At 45.6% G+C, this 19,989-nt stretch overlaps 1 protein-coding gene across 10 annotated transcripts in view; it reads left to right on the forward strand.

The window, feature by feature from the left end:
• The window catches only part of st3gal3b (ST3 beta-galactoside alpha-2,3-sialyltransferase 3b), a 55,781-nt gene that overhangs the window by 11,402 nt on the left and 24,390 nt on the right, over positions 1-19,989 (forward strand). For 7 of the 10 annotated variants that reach the window (XM_008276279.1, XM_008276596.1, XM_008276360.1 and 4 more), the window contains 6 exons: positions 1,365-1,512; positions 8,370-8,432; positions 8,982-9,080; positions 10,246-10,288; positions 11,548-11,640; positions 16,016-16,110. In XM_008276279.1, the coding sequence (XP_008274501.1) occupies positions 1,404-1,512; positions 8,370-8,432; positions 8,982-9,080; positions 10,246-10,288; positions 11,548-11,640; positions 16,016-16,110 (502 nt within the window). In that variant the 5' untranslated portion in view covers positions 1,365-1,403. The remainder of the gene's footprint in view (positions 1-1,364; positions 1,513-8,369; positions 8,433-8,981; positions 9,081-10,245; positions 10,289-11,547; positions 11,641-16,015; positions 16,111-19,989) is intronic. The other 3 variants (XM_008276759.1, XM_008276839.1, XM_008276915.1) reach the window with 3 other exon arrangements.

The following is a 19,989-nucleotide window of genomic DNA, read 5'->3' on the forward strand; positions in this document are numbered from 1 at the left end:
TGGATGGATGGATTTACCAGTCCGATGGCGAGTTTGTGCATCGAAATTTCAGCCAGGATGTGCACCAACTATTCTGTTTGACAATAAAGTGACTATTCTATTCTATTCTATTCTGTTCTATTCTATTCTATTCTATTCTTTTCTAGACTGTGAGCTGCCTGGCTGTTTGTCAGCTAACTTTTATTAATAGAACTACTGATGTAATGAGTTTAATGCGAGGCGGTCCATTTACTATCAACAGGCTCTTACTGCACAGGTTGATGCTTGCGTTCTCAAAGTAGAGGAAGATAACATCTGTTGCCCCACAGGGATTACCAACTTTTGAAATGCACGGTTTCTGCAGAGCTATTACGGTCTTATCTGAGCTTAGCCCTGCTCAGACACCTCCCCGTGCCTTAGCTTTATTCTCCCCCATTTGCATTTGCCTTCAGCGGTTCTCAGGATGAAACAGCAGTGCCCTAGATGGAGTTTGATTCCAACGTTTTAAGTCACTTCTAAAAGGTTCTGCGCAGCTTGTTGTCTTTCAGATTGCGTTAAAATCAAAATGTGCCTGGCGTTGAAAGTGACAGAGTTTGGTTGGTGATGCAGGCCGGGCCGCGCACACGCTCATGAGCAACGGGCTGTAGTGTCTTCTGTCAGGTGACGTCTACGCTGGACATGAGTCACCGCGTGCTCTGTCATGTTTTGCAGGTTTATTATGTGGCAGTTCATCCCCAAATAATGTGTGCCAGAGGCGGTTCGATTGAGGTTAACTGAAGATTTGCTAAATTGAGCGGTAATGTCGTTTCACCGTTAACTGAATGATGCAACAACAATGAGTGCAGAGCACTACTTTTATCTGAACGCGGCCGTGCTCTCAGCAGCAGTTGGGGTGTGGTTTCCTGTGTACTTGCTCTTTGTGGTGAAGGGTGTTTAATGAATGCTTGGCAAACGGAGCAACAGTTTAGCATCATCGACTCTCAGAGGCATGTCCACAGTGTCATCAAAACAAAATGGCCACAGACAGACTCGCTTCCTGTACTCGAGCTATCTGTCAGGGTTCCCCGCAAAAAATTAAGAGCAGAGCTAATGTTGTAATTATTAAATTGCCCGTGGACACGATCCTCCACACAGGATTACAGAGTCCTTAGAGAGGGCTGATGCTGAGGGTGGAGGCCTCGGTGGAATCAGCTGCCTTCCACTCCACATGTTTAGCCTACATTATGTTTTATCCTGTTTACATGTGTGTTGTCCTTTTACCTGTCTTTAGTTTTGGCTCTCCCCTCTGTTGCCATCACCTGACTGTCAGTCTTGTGTTTCTGCTGCTGACGGATGAATTTCACTTTGAGTAAATGACGCCTCCCACTCCCCTCTGACCATCGCAGGTGATGACCTGGATGGTGCGATGTGAATGACTGAAGACCATGAAGCCTGCACACAAGCTGCTGTTCGTCCTGTGCCCCATGCTGGTCCTGGGCTTTATCTACTACTCCTCCGGGAAGCTGCATCTGCACGTGTGGGGCCAGAAGCCACGTAAGTGACGTTTCCGGTGTGAATGACTCCGACTTTTCTCCATCACCTCGTCATCCATATTTCATAGTCCCTGTGGAACCCAGCGTGTGTTTTATCTGTTTTTATTGAGCAAGTATGTCTGAGATCTGCCTGTTTTTACTGTCTGCTTCTCTGTACTGACTTGCCAGTTACCCGTCTGTCTGTTTTAATTTTGTGGACGCTCTGCTGAACAGCTAGTATGTCGAGCTGCGCGTCGGTGTCTCAGAACCTGTGTGTCTCTGTTATGAAGTTAGCTTCTCGTTCACGTTACCGGGGCACCAGATGTTGTGGGGCGCTTTAATCAGATCTTCAGTGTCGCAGCAGTGGGTTGTTTCACAGATGGGAATCTGTGGACGGCCCACTGCTACCTCGGCTACAGGCAGAAACCTTTGTGTCGACCAGAACCGGTAAAGCCCTCTCAGACTTAACCGACCTACTTATTTTCTCATCTGCTTTGGTAATTAGGAGGAAATGACATTTAAAGATTTCCACGCTTCAGTGATGAAATTCTAATGCTCAAACTGTGAATGAGTTTCACTTATAACACACTGAGAACGCACGTCTTCCACTTTCCACTTAAGAGCACCGCTGGTGTGTCTGGGTGTGGGCCGTGACTCAGTGTGATGTCCGTTCTGAGTTTCCGAGGCCATTTTTAGAGACGCTGTGGTTCAGACCGTGGATGATTTCATCTCTTACAGCGTGGCTCCTTATCGAGCGTTTCTATGAGGTGTTCAGAGTCAACTGGTCCGAGCTGGTGATGGAAATGGGACGACTGTGTCACACTGCGCGGCCTTCCTGAAGCAGCTGTTCACTGTCCAGCAGAGGGAGCTAGAAGATTTCTCTTTAAAAATGTAAAAAAACCCATTCCTGCCCATGTGTCCTACATATAGTGTTATTAGGAAAACATTCTCAGGAAGAAGTGTTTGGCGCAGGAAACAAACATGTCAGCAGATTAAGAGTCCAGCTGAGGGACAACACGCTGTTTAAAGTGTAAAGCTGATCTGCCTTGTGCTGTGTCCTTCATGTAATGTAAAGTTTTGCACTGGGACTGGAGATTAAATAGCTTTTCATCGTCGACCTCACCAGTTTGGATTAATGTGAGGCTGACAGAAGAATGTGCCTGTTCCTGTCAAGTCCGCTTTGTCTCAGCTGCTGCCTGTGTGGCCCAATTAGTTCACAGCTCTCTATCCGCTGTACCGGCTCTACTGTTGTCTTCAAGGTTGTCGTTGTTGCTCCATTCAGCTCTTTACCTCTCTCCTTAAATGTTTAAGCCATTTGGATAATCATTGTGTAGCATGAGAGAGAACTGCTAGCTTTCCTTGGTGTCGTTTTTAAACCGTTCTCTGGCAGTTCTGTTCAGAGTAATGTGATGAGCAAAGGGCTTCAGATTTCCTTTTTCCTACATCCCAGGTGCCTTTTGTTGTCAGTGTCTATTGTCTATCTGTGACCTGTCATGTTGGAGTATGGTGTTTACCTGTGAAAGCCAGAAGACAGTACAGTCAGACAGGGCTGCATCATTTGTTAAATATTAATGACTCTTCTCTAAATTAAATGATCAGTTACAGTAGTGATGTCTAAAATGCGTGCTCTACTCATAGAAAACTCTCGTCATGGAAAATAAACTATGTGGATTTGGTAAATGTGGCGTTAGTGCAGCCCTGCGTTGAGATGCTGCCGTCTAACAGGGCTACCAAGCTAGCACAGACACCGCCACGGCGCGTGATAAGTCATGGCAGCAGGTATTGTCCTTGTGAAATCTGTGTATGAATCAGTTTGCTCAGGTTCTCCATACGGTGTGAATAAAGTTTTGTCTTGCCCCCCGTTCTTTCAGCCGCTCCGTGTTTGTTTTTGGTCTTGCAAAACCTCACAGTCGAAAGGTCTCGTCCCGTCCTGTGTGCACGGATCGCTGTCGGCTTTGTCATGTCTAACTGTCTTTACCGTTGACCCCGTTGTGCCACTCTGCCTTGTGGTTTGTGACGCACTGTGGTCATTTTTTATTTTTTTGGTTCTGTGGCGGCCGTTGCAAACTGCCTGTCGTAAATTCATGTGTGCTGTAAGATACATAGATCATATTGGCTGCTTTCTTCCTTTTTTTTTTCGCCACGTAAGTGAACTTTGTAAAGTAAATAATCCTCCTCAATGTTTGGAAAAAAAAGAAAAAACTTCCTCTCTTTGTGTGTTGCATCACTGACAAAGCACTTGATCAACAGATGACCTCGGCTGACGTCCAACATCACAGCGATTTCTCAAAGCCAAGGTCTCTGCGTAACCGGGCTCCAGTCTTCTGTTGCAACACATTTTCTAGAAAATTCAGTTTTAATTCCAAGCTGTGAACTGAGATGTTTTCAGCTCTGTGCTGTCACCTGTATGGGGTTAGAACTGCATGCTGTGTGTTTTTAATGCTGCGTTTAAAGGTTGAGGACAGTGAAAAGGATAGAGCTTGTTTGTTTGTTTTTTTTTCCTTCAACAGCACAACAAAGGAGTGCAAAGTATTGGCTTTCTGCAGGGCTCTGGTGCCAGATGTTTGGCTTAAACAGGGTCAGAGGGGAAAGATGAACATGTGGATGGTCTACTGCCCTCTACCCTGGTCAGCTAAGCTATGCTGTCTCACTGAGAGGATCAAACCTGAATAATCTCTCTTCTTTACTCTTGACTTGACTGTAGAGACACATGGAGTAGAGAGGCTCATGTTCTGCTCATCATATACATCATTAATGGGCTGATGTAATCCTGTACCTTTTTTTTTTTTTTTTTTTGCTACCATGCATTCATTCCTTGATAGCACTCATGTCCACACAGTAAAGCAGTGCTTCTTCCTGCAGCAAACACAGCGGTTGATGTTCTGAGATATGATGGTAGGATGAGATCTGGGGGGAGTGTTATTGATTAGAAATAGGGTCTTTTTAAGTACAGTCGTGACTCGATGATCCGACACTAGATGTCAAACCTTCTTCTATGTCGTATAACAAGGCTGTCGGATTGTCCAGGCGGAGGTCCAGATACAAGGAGGGCTTGATGCTGGAAGGCTTATTAGTTGTTAATTATTGTTCAGAGTTGTTATAATAACTAGTAGGGCTGGTCCCAATAGCACTTTCTGCTCTCTGGATGTTCAGGCCCAATTAATGATGAATATCAGAATATTCGGTGCGGTCGGGGGACACTTCCACCCCGGGGCAGTGCTCTGACGGGGTGGAAGTTTCCGGAACACACAGGCAGTACTTGGCTGCTGATGCTAGTTTAATTAGCGCTCACACTTGTGTTTCCACCATCGGTGGCGGCGGGGGAGTGGCAGATACGCTCCACCGTTACCATCCATGTTTACTTCCGTAAACACTGAGCACGCTCGCTGCGTGTGACGTCGTCGTGTCCTCTTCTGCGCATGCGGGACACTTTTGGGTCGTATGAAGTTCACACAGCAGATCACATACAAGTCGCATTGAACTGGAAACGTGAAGGAACTCACAAAGAAATCCTCATTGAGCATCAAGTCCTGCAGTGTGAACGTAGCCAATCTGTGGGATTGTTCAGTCAGATAATACGCCGTTATCCTGATTGGTGACATCAAATGTCACGTCGGAGTCAGAATCCAAGGCTGTCGCTATGTTAAGGCTGTTTTTATGGGTTCTGTTGGTTTTTCCTAAAAACCTGTCGGATAGCAAGGTTTAGGATTGTTAAGGGTCGGATTATCGAGTCACGACTTCAACAAATGCTTTTTGAGACCAGTTGGCCCTTCTGTAGAAGGTATGTGTCTGAGGTGCTTGTAAATGTGGGGAGCTGGGTTTAACCAGCTGCTGCATGCACGTCCACCAGATGGTGGCCACATCCAGGAGGTCTGTGCTCTTCTGTTTTACCTGTTCAGCCCCTATTATATGACTGATTCAGAGCTGCCTGTCATCACTGGTCATGTTTGTGTTGTATTCTGCTCCGGTTTGCTTTCTATTTTTTCTTTTTGTGTTGAGTTTTTGTTGTTGTTTTTTTTTTTTTTTAACAGCTAGCCTGAGGTAGTGTTTCCTGTGGCCATTTGTCTTACACTGTCTTTCACGCTGCTATGTGAGCTACCCGGAGTGTCGGGTTCAGTGGAGCTTCATGTGACCGTTGTCATTCCTGTGTCAGCTGGAGTGCATGTTTGACTCCTGGAGCGACGAGGGGCCCGTCTGCTTCACCTGCGGTCCTTCGACAATAGAGCCGTGTTCTTTTGAAACCATTATAGTTGTCCTCTAAGTTGTTCTCATTGTAGTTGCTTCAGTAGTGCTCTGAGCGAACATGACTAGAAATCAGAATCGGTTTGTTTGACGCACAATGCTCTGTCAGCTGCCTTTGTTTTTTCTGGCAGTTTGTTCTGTCTCATTCAAGTCGGAAACCACAGTCGAGCCCTGAGCAGCGATGGCGAAACACGGCCTGCTGTATCGCTCAGTTAAAACCTCAGCAGGCTGTTTTGCGTGCACTGATTATGCAGTTGCACAAGTCATGCATGTGCTGAGAAGTTCTGGTGGTCATGTTGTTAATGAGGCAGTCTGCATCTCCTCCCCCAGCCTCCAAAGTCCTCTGTAATGGTTTGTTTAGAGTGTCAGCAAAGTCAATTACGATACAGCTGTTGTCATTGATTTGTATTCATGTTGGGAGACGAGTTGGCAAGTCTAAAGGGATTTAATTGACTGTTCCCCCTGCAGCAGAGCAGAGCATCATCATTTGGCTTTTTAACATGTAGTGTTTATGAGATGCAATTAATCCACCGCTTTGAAACCAAAACAACAAGGCCAGAAGAACTAAATCGGTGTTTCCTGCAGTGATGCACCGTCTGTGAGGGAGAACAGAAGTTTAGAGAAAGAAGTGTTTAAAAAAGCTGACAACAAATAGTTCAGCTTATGAGACGATGGCTGTAATAAACTATTGAACTAGAGTCACTTACAGGATATTTTCTGGAACTTTCAGCCGTCATGTGAACCTTAACCACAATAAAAGCACCTTTCTTCAAATTCCATCATATACGACTCTTTACAAGGCCACAAATAGTCGTTAATAAATCTGGCTGTTTGGAGGAAGATCTGACTTCTGGGTTTGAACTTCTGTTTTTGAAAAATATAAGGTGTCTCGGTGGTTAGCACCATCGCCTCGCAGCTAGAAGGTGGCTGGTTGGCGTCCCGGTGAGGACACCCAGGATCTTTCTGCGTGGAGTCTCCATGTTCTCCCCGTGCAGCGTGGGTTCTCTCCGGGTTCTCTGGCTTCCTCCCACAGTCCAGAAATATGCTGAAGTTAATTGGTGATTGTAAATTGTCCATAGGTGTGAAAGTGAGTGTGCTTAGTTGTCTGTCTCTAAGTATAGCCCTGTGATAGACTGGTTACCTGTCCAGGTGAACCTGCCTTCACCCTGAGTCAGCTGGGATAGACTCCAGCCCCCCACCACCCAAGTGAGGATTAAGGTGTAGAGATGATGGATGGATGCATATCGACGTGATGGTGATGATGTGGCCCAACGTGCACAGTGTCTCGCCCAGTTCCCTGTTTGTACCACAGAGACCGGCTGACACTTGTTGGAGATTTGTCATCTTAAACTTTGGTCAGTGTTGTTGTTGGAAACGGTTTCTGTTTGAATTCAGAGCTCACCAACAGCGTGGCCACGTATCGTCTGACTGCTTTGCTAGTAACAGGAGCACCACCTCAGGATGTTCAGTCACACTAGCAATCAACACCTGCAGGCTGAGAGAGAGATTCGTCTCACCAGCCGAGCTGCTCACCTTTTGCTCGTTATTTACCAACAAGCCACAACTTTTAGCTCATTTTTTCCCCCCAAGCTTAAACCAATTTAATTAAATAGAAAGGCTTGGGGTTAAAGCGGCACATGACGACGTTGTCAAGTGATGCGTCCAGTTGTTTGATGATCGTTCTCTGTGTATGGTTCAGATCTATAGTGATATTTATAGACTCTTCCCTTCAGCCTGTCATTTCCAGTGTTTCATTAGCATTGGGGTCAGCAGCTGCCCTAAATATTCTTGACCCGGCTTGGTTTTCAACATCAAAGATCGCCTTCTCTTGTCTCTGAGCCGTGGCGATACACCTATACAGTTTCAACCGGAACATAGCGTGAGGTTTGCTAATTGGGGAACTTGATCTGGCAGAAGCCCTTGTCAGCAGTCAGTCATAACAGAGGATATCTTTATACAGCAATTACATTTTTGCTGCCTTTTTGTCCAAGAAGCACTTTATGTCCTCTCTGAGTTTTGAAGCGGACTTTGTCATTGTGTTGTGTTTAATCATTGGTATTTGGATGAAATTACACAGCAGCTGTCCCGTTGGTAATTTGAATAGAGAGACTTTTATTCTTGTCTGGAGAAAAATCCCGTTAATCAGCGGTCCTTGGTTTTAAGCAGCTCTGTTAAACAAATGATAAAGATTATTCTGAAAGGGAAATAAAACAGAGATGTGCAGCGATCGCCAGAATCTTAAAAGCAAAGATAAACAAGGCAGCCGTTTACTGCAGGTCTGTCGGACAAACACGGATTTAAAAAAGAAATGTCAGTGTTTTCTGAGTCTGTAATGAGACGTGTATGTCCGTGGGTCACGCTGCGTTGTTGCTACAGTCTGTGTACGCTGCTGCTGCTGCTGCTGCGATCGTGGATCTGAGGATCAAGATTAAACTTGTACTTTTGGTTTCTTTTGTGCCCTCGTCTGCCTGTGCATCTGTTTCTCTGTGCAGCCCCTGTCTGTGTCCTGCTGAAGCTGATACCATTATTTTTTTTAAACTCTATGCTGAGTGCTGTGGTCTTCAGTTGTTTGGTTCATAGTTGGCTCTGCACTGACGATGATCTTATTTCAGTGTGTTAACCCCCTTTTGTTTACAGAGAGGGATGCAGAAGAGACCACTGTAGTCCTGACTAAAGGTGCTGAAGTGAAAAGAATACCAGGTAGAGGCACTGGGACTCTGCAGCCTGTATATGCTGGGTGTTATACTGTTGTGCAGCGGGTGCTAGGCTGGGCTGTTGACTTTTATGTTTATTTTCCATGGACTTAAATCTCTGCTAATTGAGCATTGGTAGCTTTCCATATTCACTGTCATATTGACTGTCATTTACGTGCCATAATTATTATTATGATGATTTTTTTTTTTGTCTTGCCAAAAGTAGTTCAGCCACTCATCCTGTCTTCATGGGTACCTCTCAGTGTCATAATAATAAACATAATAGGGGCTTCTTGCAGTTAATTTTCTCCTTCATTGAGCTTTCTGTCTTGGAATAATAGTTGAGATTCAGAAGGGTAATTCCACCTACTGTGATTAAAGCCACTAACTTCTCCTCCTCCTCCTCCTCCTCTTCCTCTTCCTCCTCCTCCTCCTCCTCTTCTTCTTACTCTGTGATGTCTGACATTTGCAGTTGGCTTTTGTTTTTCCTCTCAAGTCCAATGCTGCCGTAACAGACTGACATCGAATGGTGCTAACTGACACTCTTGTGTTTCAGAGTCGGAAACGGACATCACCGTGGGACGAATAGTAGGCTCAGGTACAGCCCCACCAGCTGACCCCCTACCCATCCTTGTTGTTCCTCCACCACTTTTAAGTAAATGACTGAACCTTTTTAAAACATTTCAGCAGCTTTATTTGTGCTGGAAAGCTAGCAGTTTTGTCCAAAAAAAAGTGTCGGCCAGCTTTGTGAGTCGCAGGTGAATTCAAGGTACAGTAATGCAGTACTTTGTAGAGGAGGAACTAAACATCTGCTCAGTCACCATCCTCCATGTGGAGCTGCAGTGCGGTACAACACTGCCCTCTGTTGTCTTGGCTCAGTAACAAACGGCATCGCTGTCTGCAGAGGTTTTGTGCCTCATGCTGTCAACATTTCTGTGAGACCTTTTTTTTTTTTTTTCTTGCTTTTATGAACCTGCGGCGTTAATTTCTCTCAAGCTGCTTCGACCTCTGGCTGCCTTACGCTTCTCGACAAACATAACACACACACACACACACACACACACACACACACACACACACGCTCATCCTGGCTGCTGTGGCAAAGTTCCCATCCTCCAGGGCACTGCCTTGGATCCTAATCAGTCGTCACACATTCCCATTGTCCTTTTCTTTATCTTTATTCTTCAGCTTCTCTGCGAAGACAAGAGCCGCCACCACAGGCGTAATACTGCACTATTCCTACTCTCGACTAATGCTCGTGTTAAACCCAGTCCTCTGTCATGCTAATGCAGTTAAGGCATTTCGTAGTCCTGCATTAATATAGTCAGTGTTTTGTGACCCTGTCAGCGTTATTGTAAAACGTCAGACTGCAACAGAAATGACACATTTCAAAATAAAGTTCTCATTCCACCTTAAATATCTTCCTCCTGGTTTTCTGTGCTTCTCTGTCTTCTACCTCAGTGCTTCACCAGACACCTATTGACTTTCCCTCTGGTTGTCCATAGGTGATCTCTAACTTCTTTTCTAACTTTATTTTAAATTCAACAGATTGTTTTGGCTGGCTTCTCCCTAACCCTGCTTGTTTGTCATGAATCCTTAATCCTAATGCTTTTACTTTCACATTTGCCATATTGTTTTCCTGTACGAGCTGCACAGGTCGATTACAACTACAGCTACTGAGCTGATAGTTGGTGACATAGACTGGATGACGCTAAAAAGCTGCCGCCAGAGATGCAATTTAATTTGATTTTTTTTGTTCACCCGTGTGCTTTGCAGACCTGTGTGGTAATCGATCATCTCCACTTCTGTTTATTTTTCAGTGTATGATAAGCAGGGCTTTCTGCTGCAGCTGGACACAAAACTGTGAGTACATCTCCTTCTAGTTATTTCATTTAATGCAACTGTTCTTCGTCGTGTACTGCGTGGGATCTTTTCTAGAGCGGCCGAATGCCTGTTTGACTCCATTAATTCAGAAAATGTTTTACATCTGTTTTCAGGAAACGCTCACTCACGCAGGTCGACCAACGAAACGCGCAAATGTAAACGTTGGGCCGATTAATCTAACTTGATGTTTTTAAATAAACATGCGGCGCAGCAAACACGCATGGTGACAAATGCGCAGATGCGATAGGTGGTCTGAGTAATAATTTTAGAAATTAGTGCGAATTGAGGTGTAGTTAGTGTTTTGCGTGTATTCCAGAGTGGCTGCGGTTTGTCAGGGCGAGAACACGCTGCAGCAGATAATTATGCAGCTGTCATTGTGTCAGCGTCTCTGCTGATATGTGTATAATTCCCTGAATTGGTTTGACACTTCTGCTCCAAACTGCCACGGCGAGGTCCTCTGTCTGCCCCCGCATCGCCATGCTGGCAGTAATCACACGCTGCCATCACAGGGCACGTCTGTCCACAGCCGGCACACACTGTAAGCACCGTGTCAGCACACACTTTAAGGTGGATTTCACATGGATTTGGTTTGTGTCGTACAGCTCTTTACTTTATATCTACAGTGCCATTAATTACACCATTAGAGCAGAAACACGCCATTCATCTTAAAGCTTGTAATTAGTTTTGTGACTGAGGTCGTTTATTCTTGCTGCTCGCCTGACCGATGGAAGAGTGCCCCTAGATTTTAATTCCCACCAAATTACTTAGCAGCTGGAGGCCAGCTAAGGCCAAGTAGTTGAACATGACTGAAATATCGTCTATTAGCATTGAAGCGCTTTAAATTATGTGCAAGCAGTCGTATCTGCTGCCAACTCTGGTTCTGGACCTCACATAGTGCAGTGAAGACCTGGGCCCCTCTCCCTTCTCCCTGTTTATTTGAACTGGAGTCGTGGCGTTCATCAGATTATTAATGATCGTGCTAGTAATCGGGAGGTTCTAGTTTGAGCGCTGCCAATGTGATTATTTAAACAAGGCCTCTCGGCTTTGTCTCGCCACACACAGGTGATACTCTGAGTTGTTGCTGAGCTCTCCGACTTCCTAAGCAATCCTCGGCCCTATCTCTCAGGCGCATTGTTTGACAAGCTCGTTTTGTGAGGCTTTGAATTCGTCAGTGTGATTGATAGCCGGTTATCATGCCGCGTCTGATCGATGTCTCCCTCTGTTCTTTCAATGTGCAGCCCACCGGAGTTGGCATACAAGTATGGCAACCTCAGCGAAGGCGTGTGCAAGCCGGGATACGCAGCAGCCAAGATGACCACCATCTACCCTAAGTGAGCAGCACTGCACTGTCTTTTACACGTAGCTTCATGTAGCAGCGTGGCGATGCAGGCCAACTCCCTGTAAGAACTCCACGTACACAGTCTGGAACTTCACAAACAAACCCCTTTAATTGGACGTCCGTAGGAGAAAAGCTGTTACTCGAACATACCAAGATGCATGATGTCACTCCCCGAGCCAGCTAGGCCTTCAGGGTTTTGAGTCGGAAACAGAGAAGTCCCCACATTCCTATGCAATCTTTCCCAGCTTCAATCATGTTTCAACCGTCGTCTCCCCCACCACAAAAACTCGACTTTGTCCCTGTGATCCCTTCGTCAGACAAAAGAACTGTTGTCAACCGAGTACAAGGTCTCCCATCTTTCCTCTGTCACATCTCAGAGCCTCAGAGGCGTCCTCTATGAGCGACACCAACCGACTTCCTGTCCTGACTCATCACGGGCTCTCTGGTACCCGACCCACACAGTCCACACAGCCCTCCGTGGCCCTCTTGATGTCATTGGTCCTTTTGATTTTTCTCTGGGCCTCTATTTGCTGCACATCTCAGCTCGATCTATAGGACATTGTCCCATTAGCATTCTTGAAGCTAAGCAAGGGCAATTTTCCGCATTGCTGAACAATAGCCAGTGGCACTTCAATGAGTACTTGACCTAGTTATGGGACAGCCCATTTCCAAGCATAAATATTGAACCCAATTTATGTGTCGCCCGAAGGTGCACAATAACACAAATTACCTCAGACGAAGAGGAAAATCTGTCCAACGGTCAATTCTAATATATCCCGAACAAGGTTTTTTAAAGTGTTGTAATTTTTTCACTTATTTTTGTTGTGTTACTTTTAACTGACGATTAACGTGTGGAGAGGAAGGAAACAGGGCAGTGAGAAGGTCCCCAGGCTGGAGATCGAGCTGTGATCATGAGCCTCAGACCTCCAGACCGTGGGATGTCACTACTAAACTTTTTTATTTTTATTTCTTTTCCTGATTTTTACACAATCCTGCCATCGACCTGGATTGTCCTTCCTGATTAATACACCTCTACTGTGTCATTTTTTTGTTCCAGTATCTTCTGACAGTATTTCCTGGATCCGGTGAAAGCATATGGCAGACTTTCAGTGCACGCTGATTGTCTGTGTGTGTTTCTACGTTTCTCCAAACCAAACCCTCAGCCGCCTGTAAACTGCAGCGCTGCCTAACGAGATAGACGAAGGCAGTTTTGAGGAGCTACCCTCGGCCCGTATGAGAGGCTACGTGTTAACAACGTCCTCCCTTGTAATGACTTCCTCTAATCAGCCGCACGTGTCGGTTCAAAGTTCTGTACAACACAGAGCCCCCCTGGGAGCCCACTGATTACCACCACCTCCACCCCAGTCACACGCAGGTCAATGAGCACAATTAATGCTGCGCTGGTGTTGGTGTTTGTACACGAGTGTGAGCGTACGGTTGAATGTACACAATGAGCTTTTGATTTATCGTTAAGGCAACCGCTTAGCATCGCCTTAGTTTTGAGTTTCTGCTGCTTTGTGTTCCTCCCCAACAAAGAAAGACAACTTACAGTATTCTTTACCATTTGGTCTAAATAGGTGTGGCCCACAGTTCAGCTGTTAGAGTAAAACCTGCTTAACCTCCAGCAGCGAGGTCCTTCAACGCTCCGTCTAATCATCTCCTGCTTCCTCCATGTTTGTCTTCTCTGAAGCCCCTTGCCCTGCAGAATCCAATTTATTTTACGCACCTCCCCTCTCCTCTGCTTTACCCAAAACTGTTTGTATTGGAGCCCTAAATCAAGTGCTGGCAGTGAACTTGAAGTTGCACGGTTATGAAAATATGGCCTGTGAGAGATGGACCCAGCAGAGGAAATGAGCACAATGCATCCCTGCCTGGTGGCTGTTTTGGGAGCCCTCACTTTGTATTTAACAACAAGCAGCGCCCTGTCTCTCTGCCTGGTCAGGATGTCAGTGACTGACTGTCGGTCAGGCCTCAGTGACTTGTAATGGTCCTGCGTTATTTATAGCCCCTTATGGCCTCAGAAGTCTTGGGTTTAATGAATCTCCATTTGTTTTGGCAGGACAGGAGTCTCTGAGGGTGTGTGCCCCTGTCAGGTGATGTGAGCAGCAGAGAAAGCCATACATAACCGCTCCATCTCAGGCTGCCTCGCTTCTCATGCCTTAAAGCTGGAGGATAATGAGGGTATCAAAGACCAATTACGGTGCTTGGAAGAGGTTGAAGCTAACCGGAAGGTCTCCCAATAATGGCATCCATGTTTGGTCATTGTGTCTCAGAGATCCACATATTTCTTGTGAACCCATGGCAGTGTTATGTTAACAAGCTGTCCAAGATTCCTGCTGAGGAACACAGGAGCCTGATCGTGCACCTCGCACGTCCTCTCTTGATTTCACAGTTTAAAACCCTTTGATATTAAGGGCGGTCTGTTGGGAATCAGAATTTATGTTTGCTGAGAAGGAACGTGTCTGTGTGTGTCTGTGTGTGTGTGTGTGTGTGTGTGTGTGTGTGTGTGTGGGTGGGTATAAAGGCCTTATGGCTAAACACACACACCAGGGTGCAGCAGTTGTGCTGCTGGTGGTCTGGTTCTGGTAAAGAGGACCGTGCAACAATCTGCAATATGTCTCGAACATAAACAAAATAATGTACACCAGCTCCACATATCTCCTCAGCGCGTCTCGCATTGTCTCTACCGTGGGCGTGTCCTGACTATCGTTCAAGTCTGACACAAGAATGCTCACAGTGTCTGCACAAGTATGTCCACAGAGCTTCACGCATGTAAACATCAAAATAGGAATAACTGGAACGTCTGTCTCCGTCTCTCATCCCGCCAGCTTGACAGCAGGTCATAAAAACACACATCCATCCTGAAGCCCGGCGCTCGGGTCGCCGGCGTGACTAAGGGGAAATGGCTTCTTTTGATTTGGGAGCTGTTATTAATCAAAACAGTTCACACAGACTTATATAGACACACAGGATAAGGAAGAGGCGATGCTGGAAGTAGCAGTTCACGGGGCATTAAAAACATTGGACACAGGCATGTTTTTAAATGTCACATTCAATTAGGTTTTTAAATGGCTTTTCACTGGAGAAGCTCAACGTTTCTGTTCTGTCCTGTCGCCAAACCTCAGTTTTCTACTTTAATGTTTTATGGCGTGTTTTCTCTAAACTGGGAGAACAATTCCCTCCACTAATTCAGTTTGTAGACACAGTCGTGCTCCAGATCATCTGAGAGAAACAGCGTTCTGTGTGTTGTCTCAGCAGGTTTATCAACACTGTGCGTCTGCTGTGATTTAGGCCTGGGCGGAGAGCTTGTGTTGATGGCTTATGCAGTGCAGCCGCCTTCTGCTGTCTCTCGCTTTCTGTTACCTGCTTAGCTTTTAGCTGCTTCGCTGATGGGCGTGTGCAGCCTCTCTGTGTTTTGGGAAACTTTGACAGTGCACAGGAGGTGGAGATGTTATTACTTGAACGACAGTGGAACCATCAAAGTTTGCTATCACCTTTGTGTAACGTAAACTTTTCCCAGCACATTAGCACTACTGTGTAGCAGCGATTATGAGAAACCACAGGAGCTTCTGCAGAGAGGAGGAAAGGTAACGGTAAAGGGAATGCACAGCAGAAGAAGAGGCTGGCTGATGCAGAGATTGGATGATATTGGCCTGTCAGATAAACGTATGTTTTTTAAATATCTAGATTTAGGGGCGCCACTGTAGCTCACCTGGTTGAGCTGGTGTCCCATGTGCAGGGCTACAGTCCTGATGTGGAGGTCATGAGTTCAAATCCACTCATGGCCCTTTGCCACATGTCATCCCTCTATCTTCTCCCCACTTTCCTGTCTCTCTCTCTCTCTCTCTCTCTCTTTCTCTCTCACTGCACTATCAAATAAAGGCGCAAAGGCCAAAAAATAACTTTAGAAAAATAAATAAATAAATAAGAAAAAAGATCTAGATTTAAAAAAAACCAAAAAAACCAAAATGTGTTCTTGCTTTTTAGAACATAATGCAGAAAAAGATGCTCGGGGTAAATACACAGTTTGTCCTGCAGAGCATGCTTCCTTCACAATAATCTGCGTGCAGCACATGTAGCAGAGTACATGTTTGCGTTTGACTGTGGTGCAGAGTCACACGGTGTCTTCCTGCTAAGATGCTAACTAGTTATCGAAATACATCTTCTGGAAAGTTAAGAAACAACGACCCTATCATTTTATTGGATATACATCGACCCCAAACATCCAGCATCAGTTGGGCTCTAAACACAATAAATCGTTGCTAACAGAAGAGCTTGGTTACAGGAACAGGTACACTAAGATGCATTGTTTTGTCCTTTATCTCTACTAATAAAAGTTTTGCTTTTCCTCTCTTCTTCCTTTGCAGGTTCATGAAACCAGCGCCCATGTTTCTCGATCGAAACTTCAAACGTCTAGCGAAAGTCAGCAATTACTTACCTCCATTTGGTTTCAAAACGCAAGGTAAGACGTTCATCACACTCAGTCCTCCTCCACTGAAAATCCACCAAACCTCTTTTCAGTTTGGTGTATGAGGATTTTATTTGGTGAGTCTTTAGTATTCCATAACGTTGAGGTAAGAGACTGATGAAAACCGACGAGGGTCAGACGTCCTGGTTCAGGCTCTCACTGGGTTAACAGTAATGCAACTCCATCTTTTATTAGACCCCGCTGCCTCCTAAAGGCCTGCTTCTCTCCAGCTTTATGCCAAGTATGTGGTGCAGGTTTCTGTTAACAATGTTAGATGGAGTTGATATCATCATCTCAACCGAAGACACACGGATATTCTTACAGTTTCTCCTTGAGATTAGCAAACTGAATTACACGTGTAAAGTAGGTGGAATAGCCGTTTAAAGTTGAGCATGTGAGTTTAGACGTCACGTGGGAGCCTGATACAGGATTCTGTGCTGGCAGTGCCTGTATGTTAACTATAAGCCAACGAGCTCTGATGATTTACGGCGTTGTTGTCAGACAGCTTTACGTCCTGGTCAATCAAGGTGCTGAAGTCAAAAGCGAGGACTGCCAACATTCTTTACTTATCGGTTGGCATGAGTTGGCTCCCTCGCGCTGTATGTGCCGATGACATCACTGATGAAGCTCGTAAGATCAATCAACAAGCTGTCAACGTGTCTGATGACTTATTGGCTTGTTGAGAGAGTCGGAGGTGCGAGCAGCGATTCAGACGTGTGGGAAATTACTTCTTTGATGATTTCTTTTAAGGTCATTGTTGGTTAGCCTGTGGTGGGTTTTTTTGTTTTTGTTTTGGCTAAATGTGTTTGTTGCTCTGCCTTTTCCGGACTCATGCCATGAGGTCTGTCATCGTGTTCTTGTTGCCACGGTTATGCTGTCATCAAACAGTAATGCGATCAGCGATTGTTTTCAAATCTTCAGGAGCGGTTTGTTATCAAACAATTAAAGATGTCAGAAGCAGCTACTGAACGGTAACCTCTCTAATACAGGAAATCCCCTCGTGTCTGTCTCACATCAGCCATGCTTGGTTCTTGTTATTTTTGGTAGTTTCCAGCGGTTGGTTTTATGTTTGATCCGACTCCCATCTGGCAAAGCGTCCCGATTCGTTAAGCTCAGTCATTCACAAATCTCGTTAATTCTCCTCCTCTGTCTTTTTTTGGATTAGGTGAAAGCAATGGAAAACATGTAAGTTCTCATTTTTAGGAAGTTGTTGACAGTTAAAGTGACAGAAATCATCAGCAGAACAATTCAGCTTTAGTGGTAAGTTAATGAATTTCCAGATTTTTGGCTGTCGGAGCGCTGCCGCCTGGTGAACGTGTTCAGGTTTATCGTCTTCACCACGTCGTCTGTTGTTATTCAGACGTCTCACTGAGAACCTCAGCAGCAAACACCTCTCTCATCCTCATGCTGATGTTCTCACTCACATGATTATCAACAAAAAAGGCCATTAAATGACTTCTTAGTTGGAAGTCCTCTCATAAAGTTGACTGTAAGGCTCACTCAGGGCTCCGCTGCCAGCCGGGCCACAAGTCCTCTGCAGCTGCATCATATTTCACTGGCGGCAGCTCTTCTTCAGCTTCGGCCTTGCTGTGCCCGACTGCTTGTCAAGCCACAGGGTCGTGTTTTTAAAACCCTCCTCGGTAACCGTATGAATCGGTGTCACGTCTCTCGTAAGGGGAAGAGTTATTGCATCATTAGTTTCGCTCTGCCATTTGGAACGATTCTCCTGTGATGTAACGCCGTCAGAGGCATCCAAATTAGGGTTTGTCTTTGCTTTAGATGGTATCCAGATCTGGCTTGGCGGTTCTGATTTAAATGGTCAAATGAATAAATTTGTATTGAGGTCCAAAACGCTGCTGACAGAGTCTCTGCTTTTGGTCAGCGTCCTGCTTTCTGATCTTGCATTTGTTTTTGCAGCCAGATCATCCTTCCAGTTGTTTCTGACGACGTCGCTCCTCTGTGCACGTACAGAGCCTGCATCCAAGAGCCCCTAAATTTAAGTAAATTATGTTCTTTCAGATGGACTTTACTTGTGGATTAGTCACGGAGAAGAAGAAGCGTATCGAGCAGAAAGCAGAGTTCTAACATGATATGCTTGAGTTGCATTACTTCAGATTGCTCTTCCTGCAGTGTGACGGATGCACATGCACACGTAGCAGATGCTGGCGCTACTTCAGCTTGCATCTGATCACCTCGTCTTCCAGGGGAAACTTTGAATCATAATATATTAGCACTTTGATTAAATCAATCCATCATTATTTTGAAGTCAGTGAAGCTACAACTGTTCATTATTAATGTCAACATCTGATCCATTCTGCTGCTGGAGTTGTGAACGTAACAGACCGCTGTAGTAGTTTTTCTGCCTTCATAACCCTGTGATACGCTTATTGTACCACACCCACAAGATGATTAATGTTTTGTCATCTTTATTTGACAGTCTGGGCCTCTGTAGCTGTAAGTGATGCATATTTGTTTGCTGGATGACTTCTATTCTGGGCCCAGGGAACTTCATGTCTCCCAACACTCCACAAACAGTGCTTGTGCTTGTTCCCTGACCTTAACACACTCCAGCACTTCAGATATCGAACCGGCACACAGCACCATGGGAACTGGAGAGATAACATTAATCTGGCTTCATTGACATGCTCTGTCACATATTTTCCAATACTTGGAAGCAGAAGGCACAGTGAATGTTACCTTTGTGCCCCGGCAAGTCCTCAACTGTCATCCGAACACACACACCGCCGCTATGAAAGGAGCGCTGCCGGTGTGAGCGTTACACCTGGTTTCTGTTTTCTCCACGGCCTGTGATGGCAGCGGGGTTTCCCTTTTAGCGGTACTCATGTGGAGAGATGATACGTGTGGATCTTGAATAGAACGCCACAAAGGATTCCAAATTGAGAGCACGGAGTAGTGCTGGGGGCGAGTTTTATTTTTAGTTTTATTTTGCCAAGAGGTGTCTTTGGCACTGCAGAGCTGCACTGATACCGTCTCAGGGAGAAGCTGCACTGGCAGTGGTGCAGGATGCCGGCCGGCTACCGATGTGTGATCGGTTAGACTGTGTGTTGCATCGTTTTAGTTTCACAGTAAATTAAATGGTACTCTTTTTAAATAAAGTGTTTTTGTAGTCCCAAGTGAGCAATTTTCCCCGTACTGGTAGGAACATGTTTTAATGCCTAAAGTAGTCGTGTTTCATCAGCCTCCTCCTGTTTTTCCATCTTTGCGAGGCTGACAGAAAAAATACTGTTTCCACCTGCTGTAGCTTCAATTGAACTGCTTGGAAGGTGTGTGAACAGCAGGTTTATAAATTCCTCTTCTTGTGTGTTAGATTTGTGTATTTGGGAAACCTTTGGGGGGCTGCACGGTGGCTCGGTGGTTAGCACCGTTGCCTCACAGCAAGAAGGTTGCTGGTTGGTGCCCCGGCGAGGACACCCAGGATCTTTCTGCGTAGAGTCTCCATGCTCCCCCCCCGTGCAGCGTGGGTTCTCTCCGGGTTCTCCGGCTTCCTCCCACAGTCCAGAGACATGCTGAGGTTAATTGATGATTCTAAATTGTCCGTAGGTGTGAAAGTGAGTGTGCTTGGTTGTCTGTCTCTAAGTGTAGCCCTGTGATAGACTGGTTACCTGTCCAGGTGAACCTGCCTTCACCCTGAGTCAGCTGGGATAGACTCCAGCCCCCCATGACCCTAGTGAGGATTAAGGTGTAGAGATGATGGATGGATGGATGGATGGATGGATGGTTGGATGAAAACCTGGTGGGAAGACAGACGATGGCTAACTTTATCTTTAGATGTAGCATCCTAGCGGTCACTGACCTGCTGTGACGATCTTGGTCTAATGAAGTCAACAAAGCTTTTTATAGACACAGTCATGT

This window comes from Stegastes partitus, unplaced genomic scaffold, assembly GCF_000690725.1.
Source record: "Stegastes partitus isolate 25-593 unplaced genomic scaffold, Stegastes_partitus-1.0.2 Scaffold0, whole genome shotgun sequence".
Classification (NCBI taxonomy): Eukaryota; Metazoa; Chordata; class Actinopteri; family Pomacentridae; genus Stegastes; species Stegastes partitus.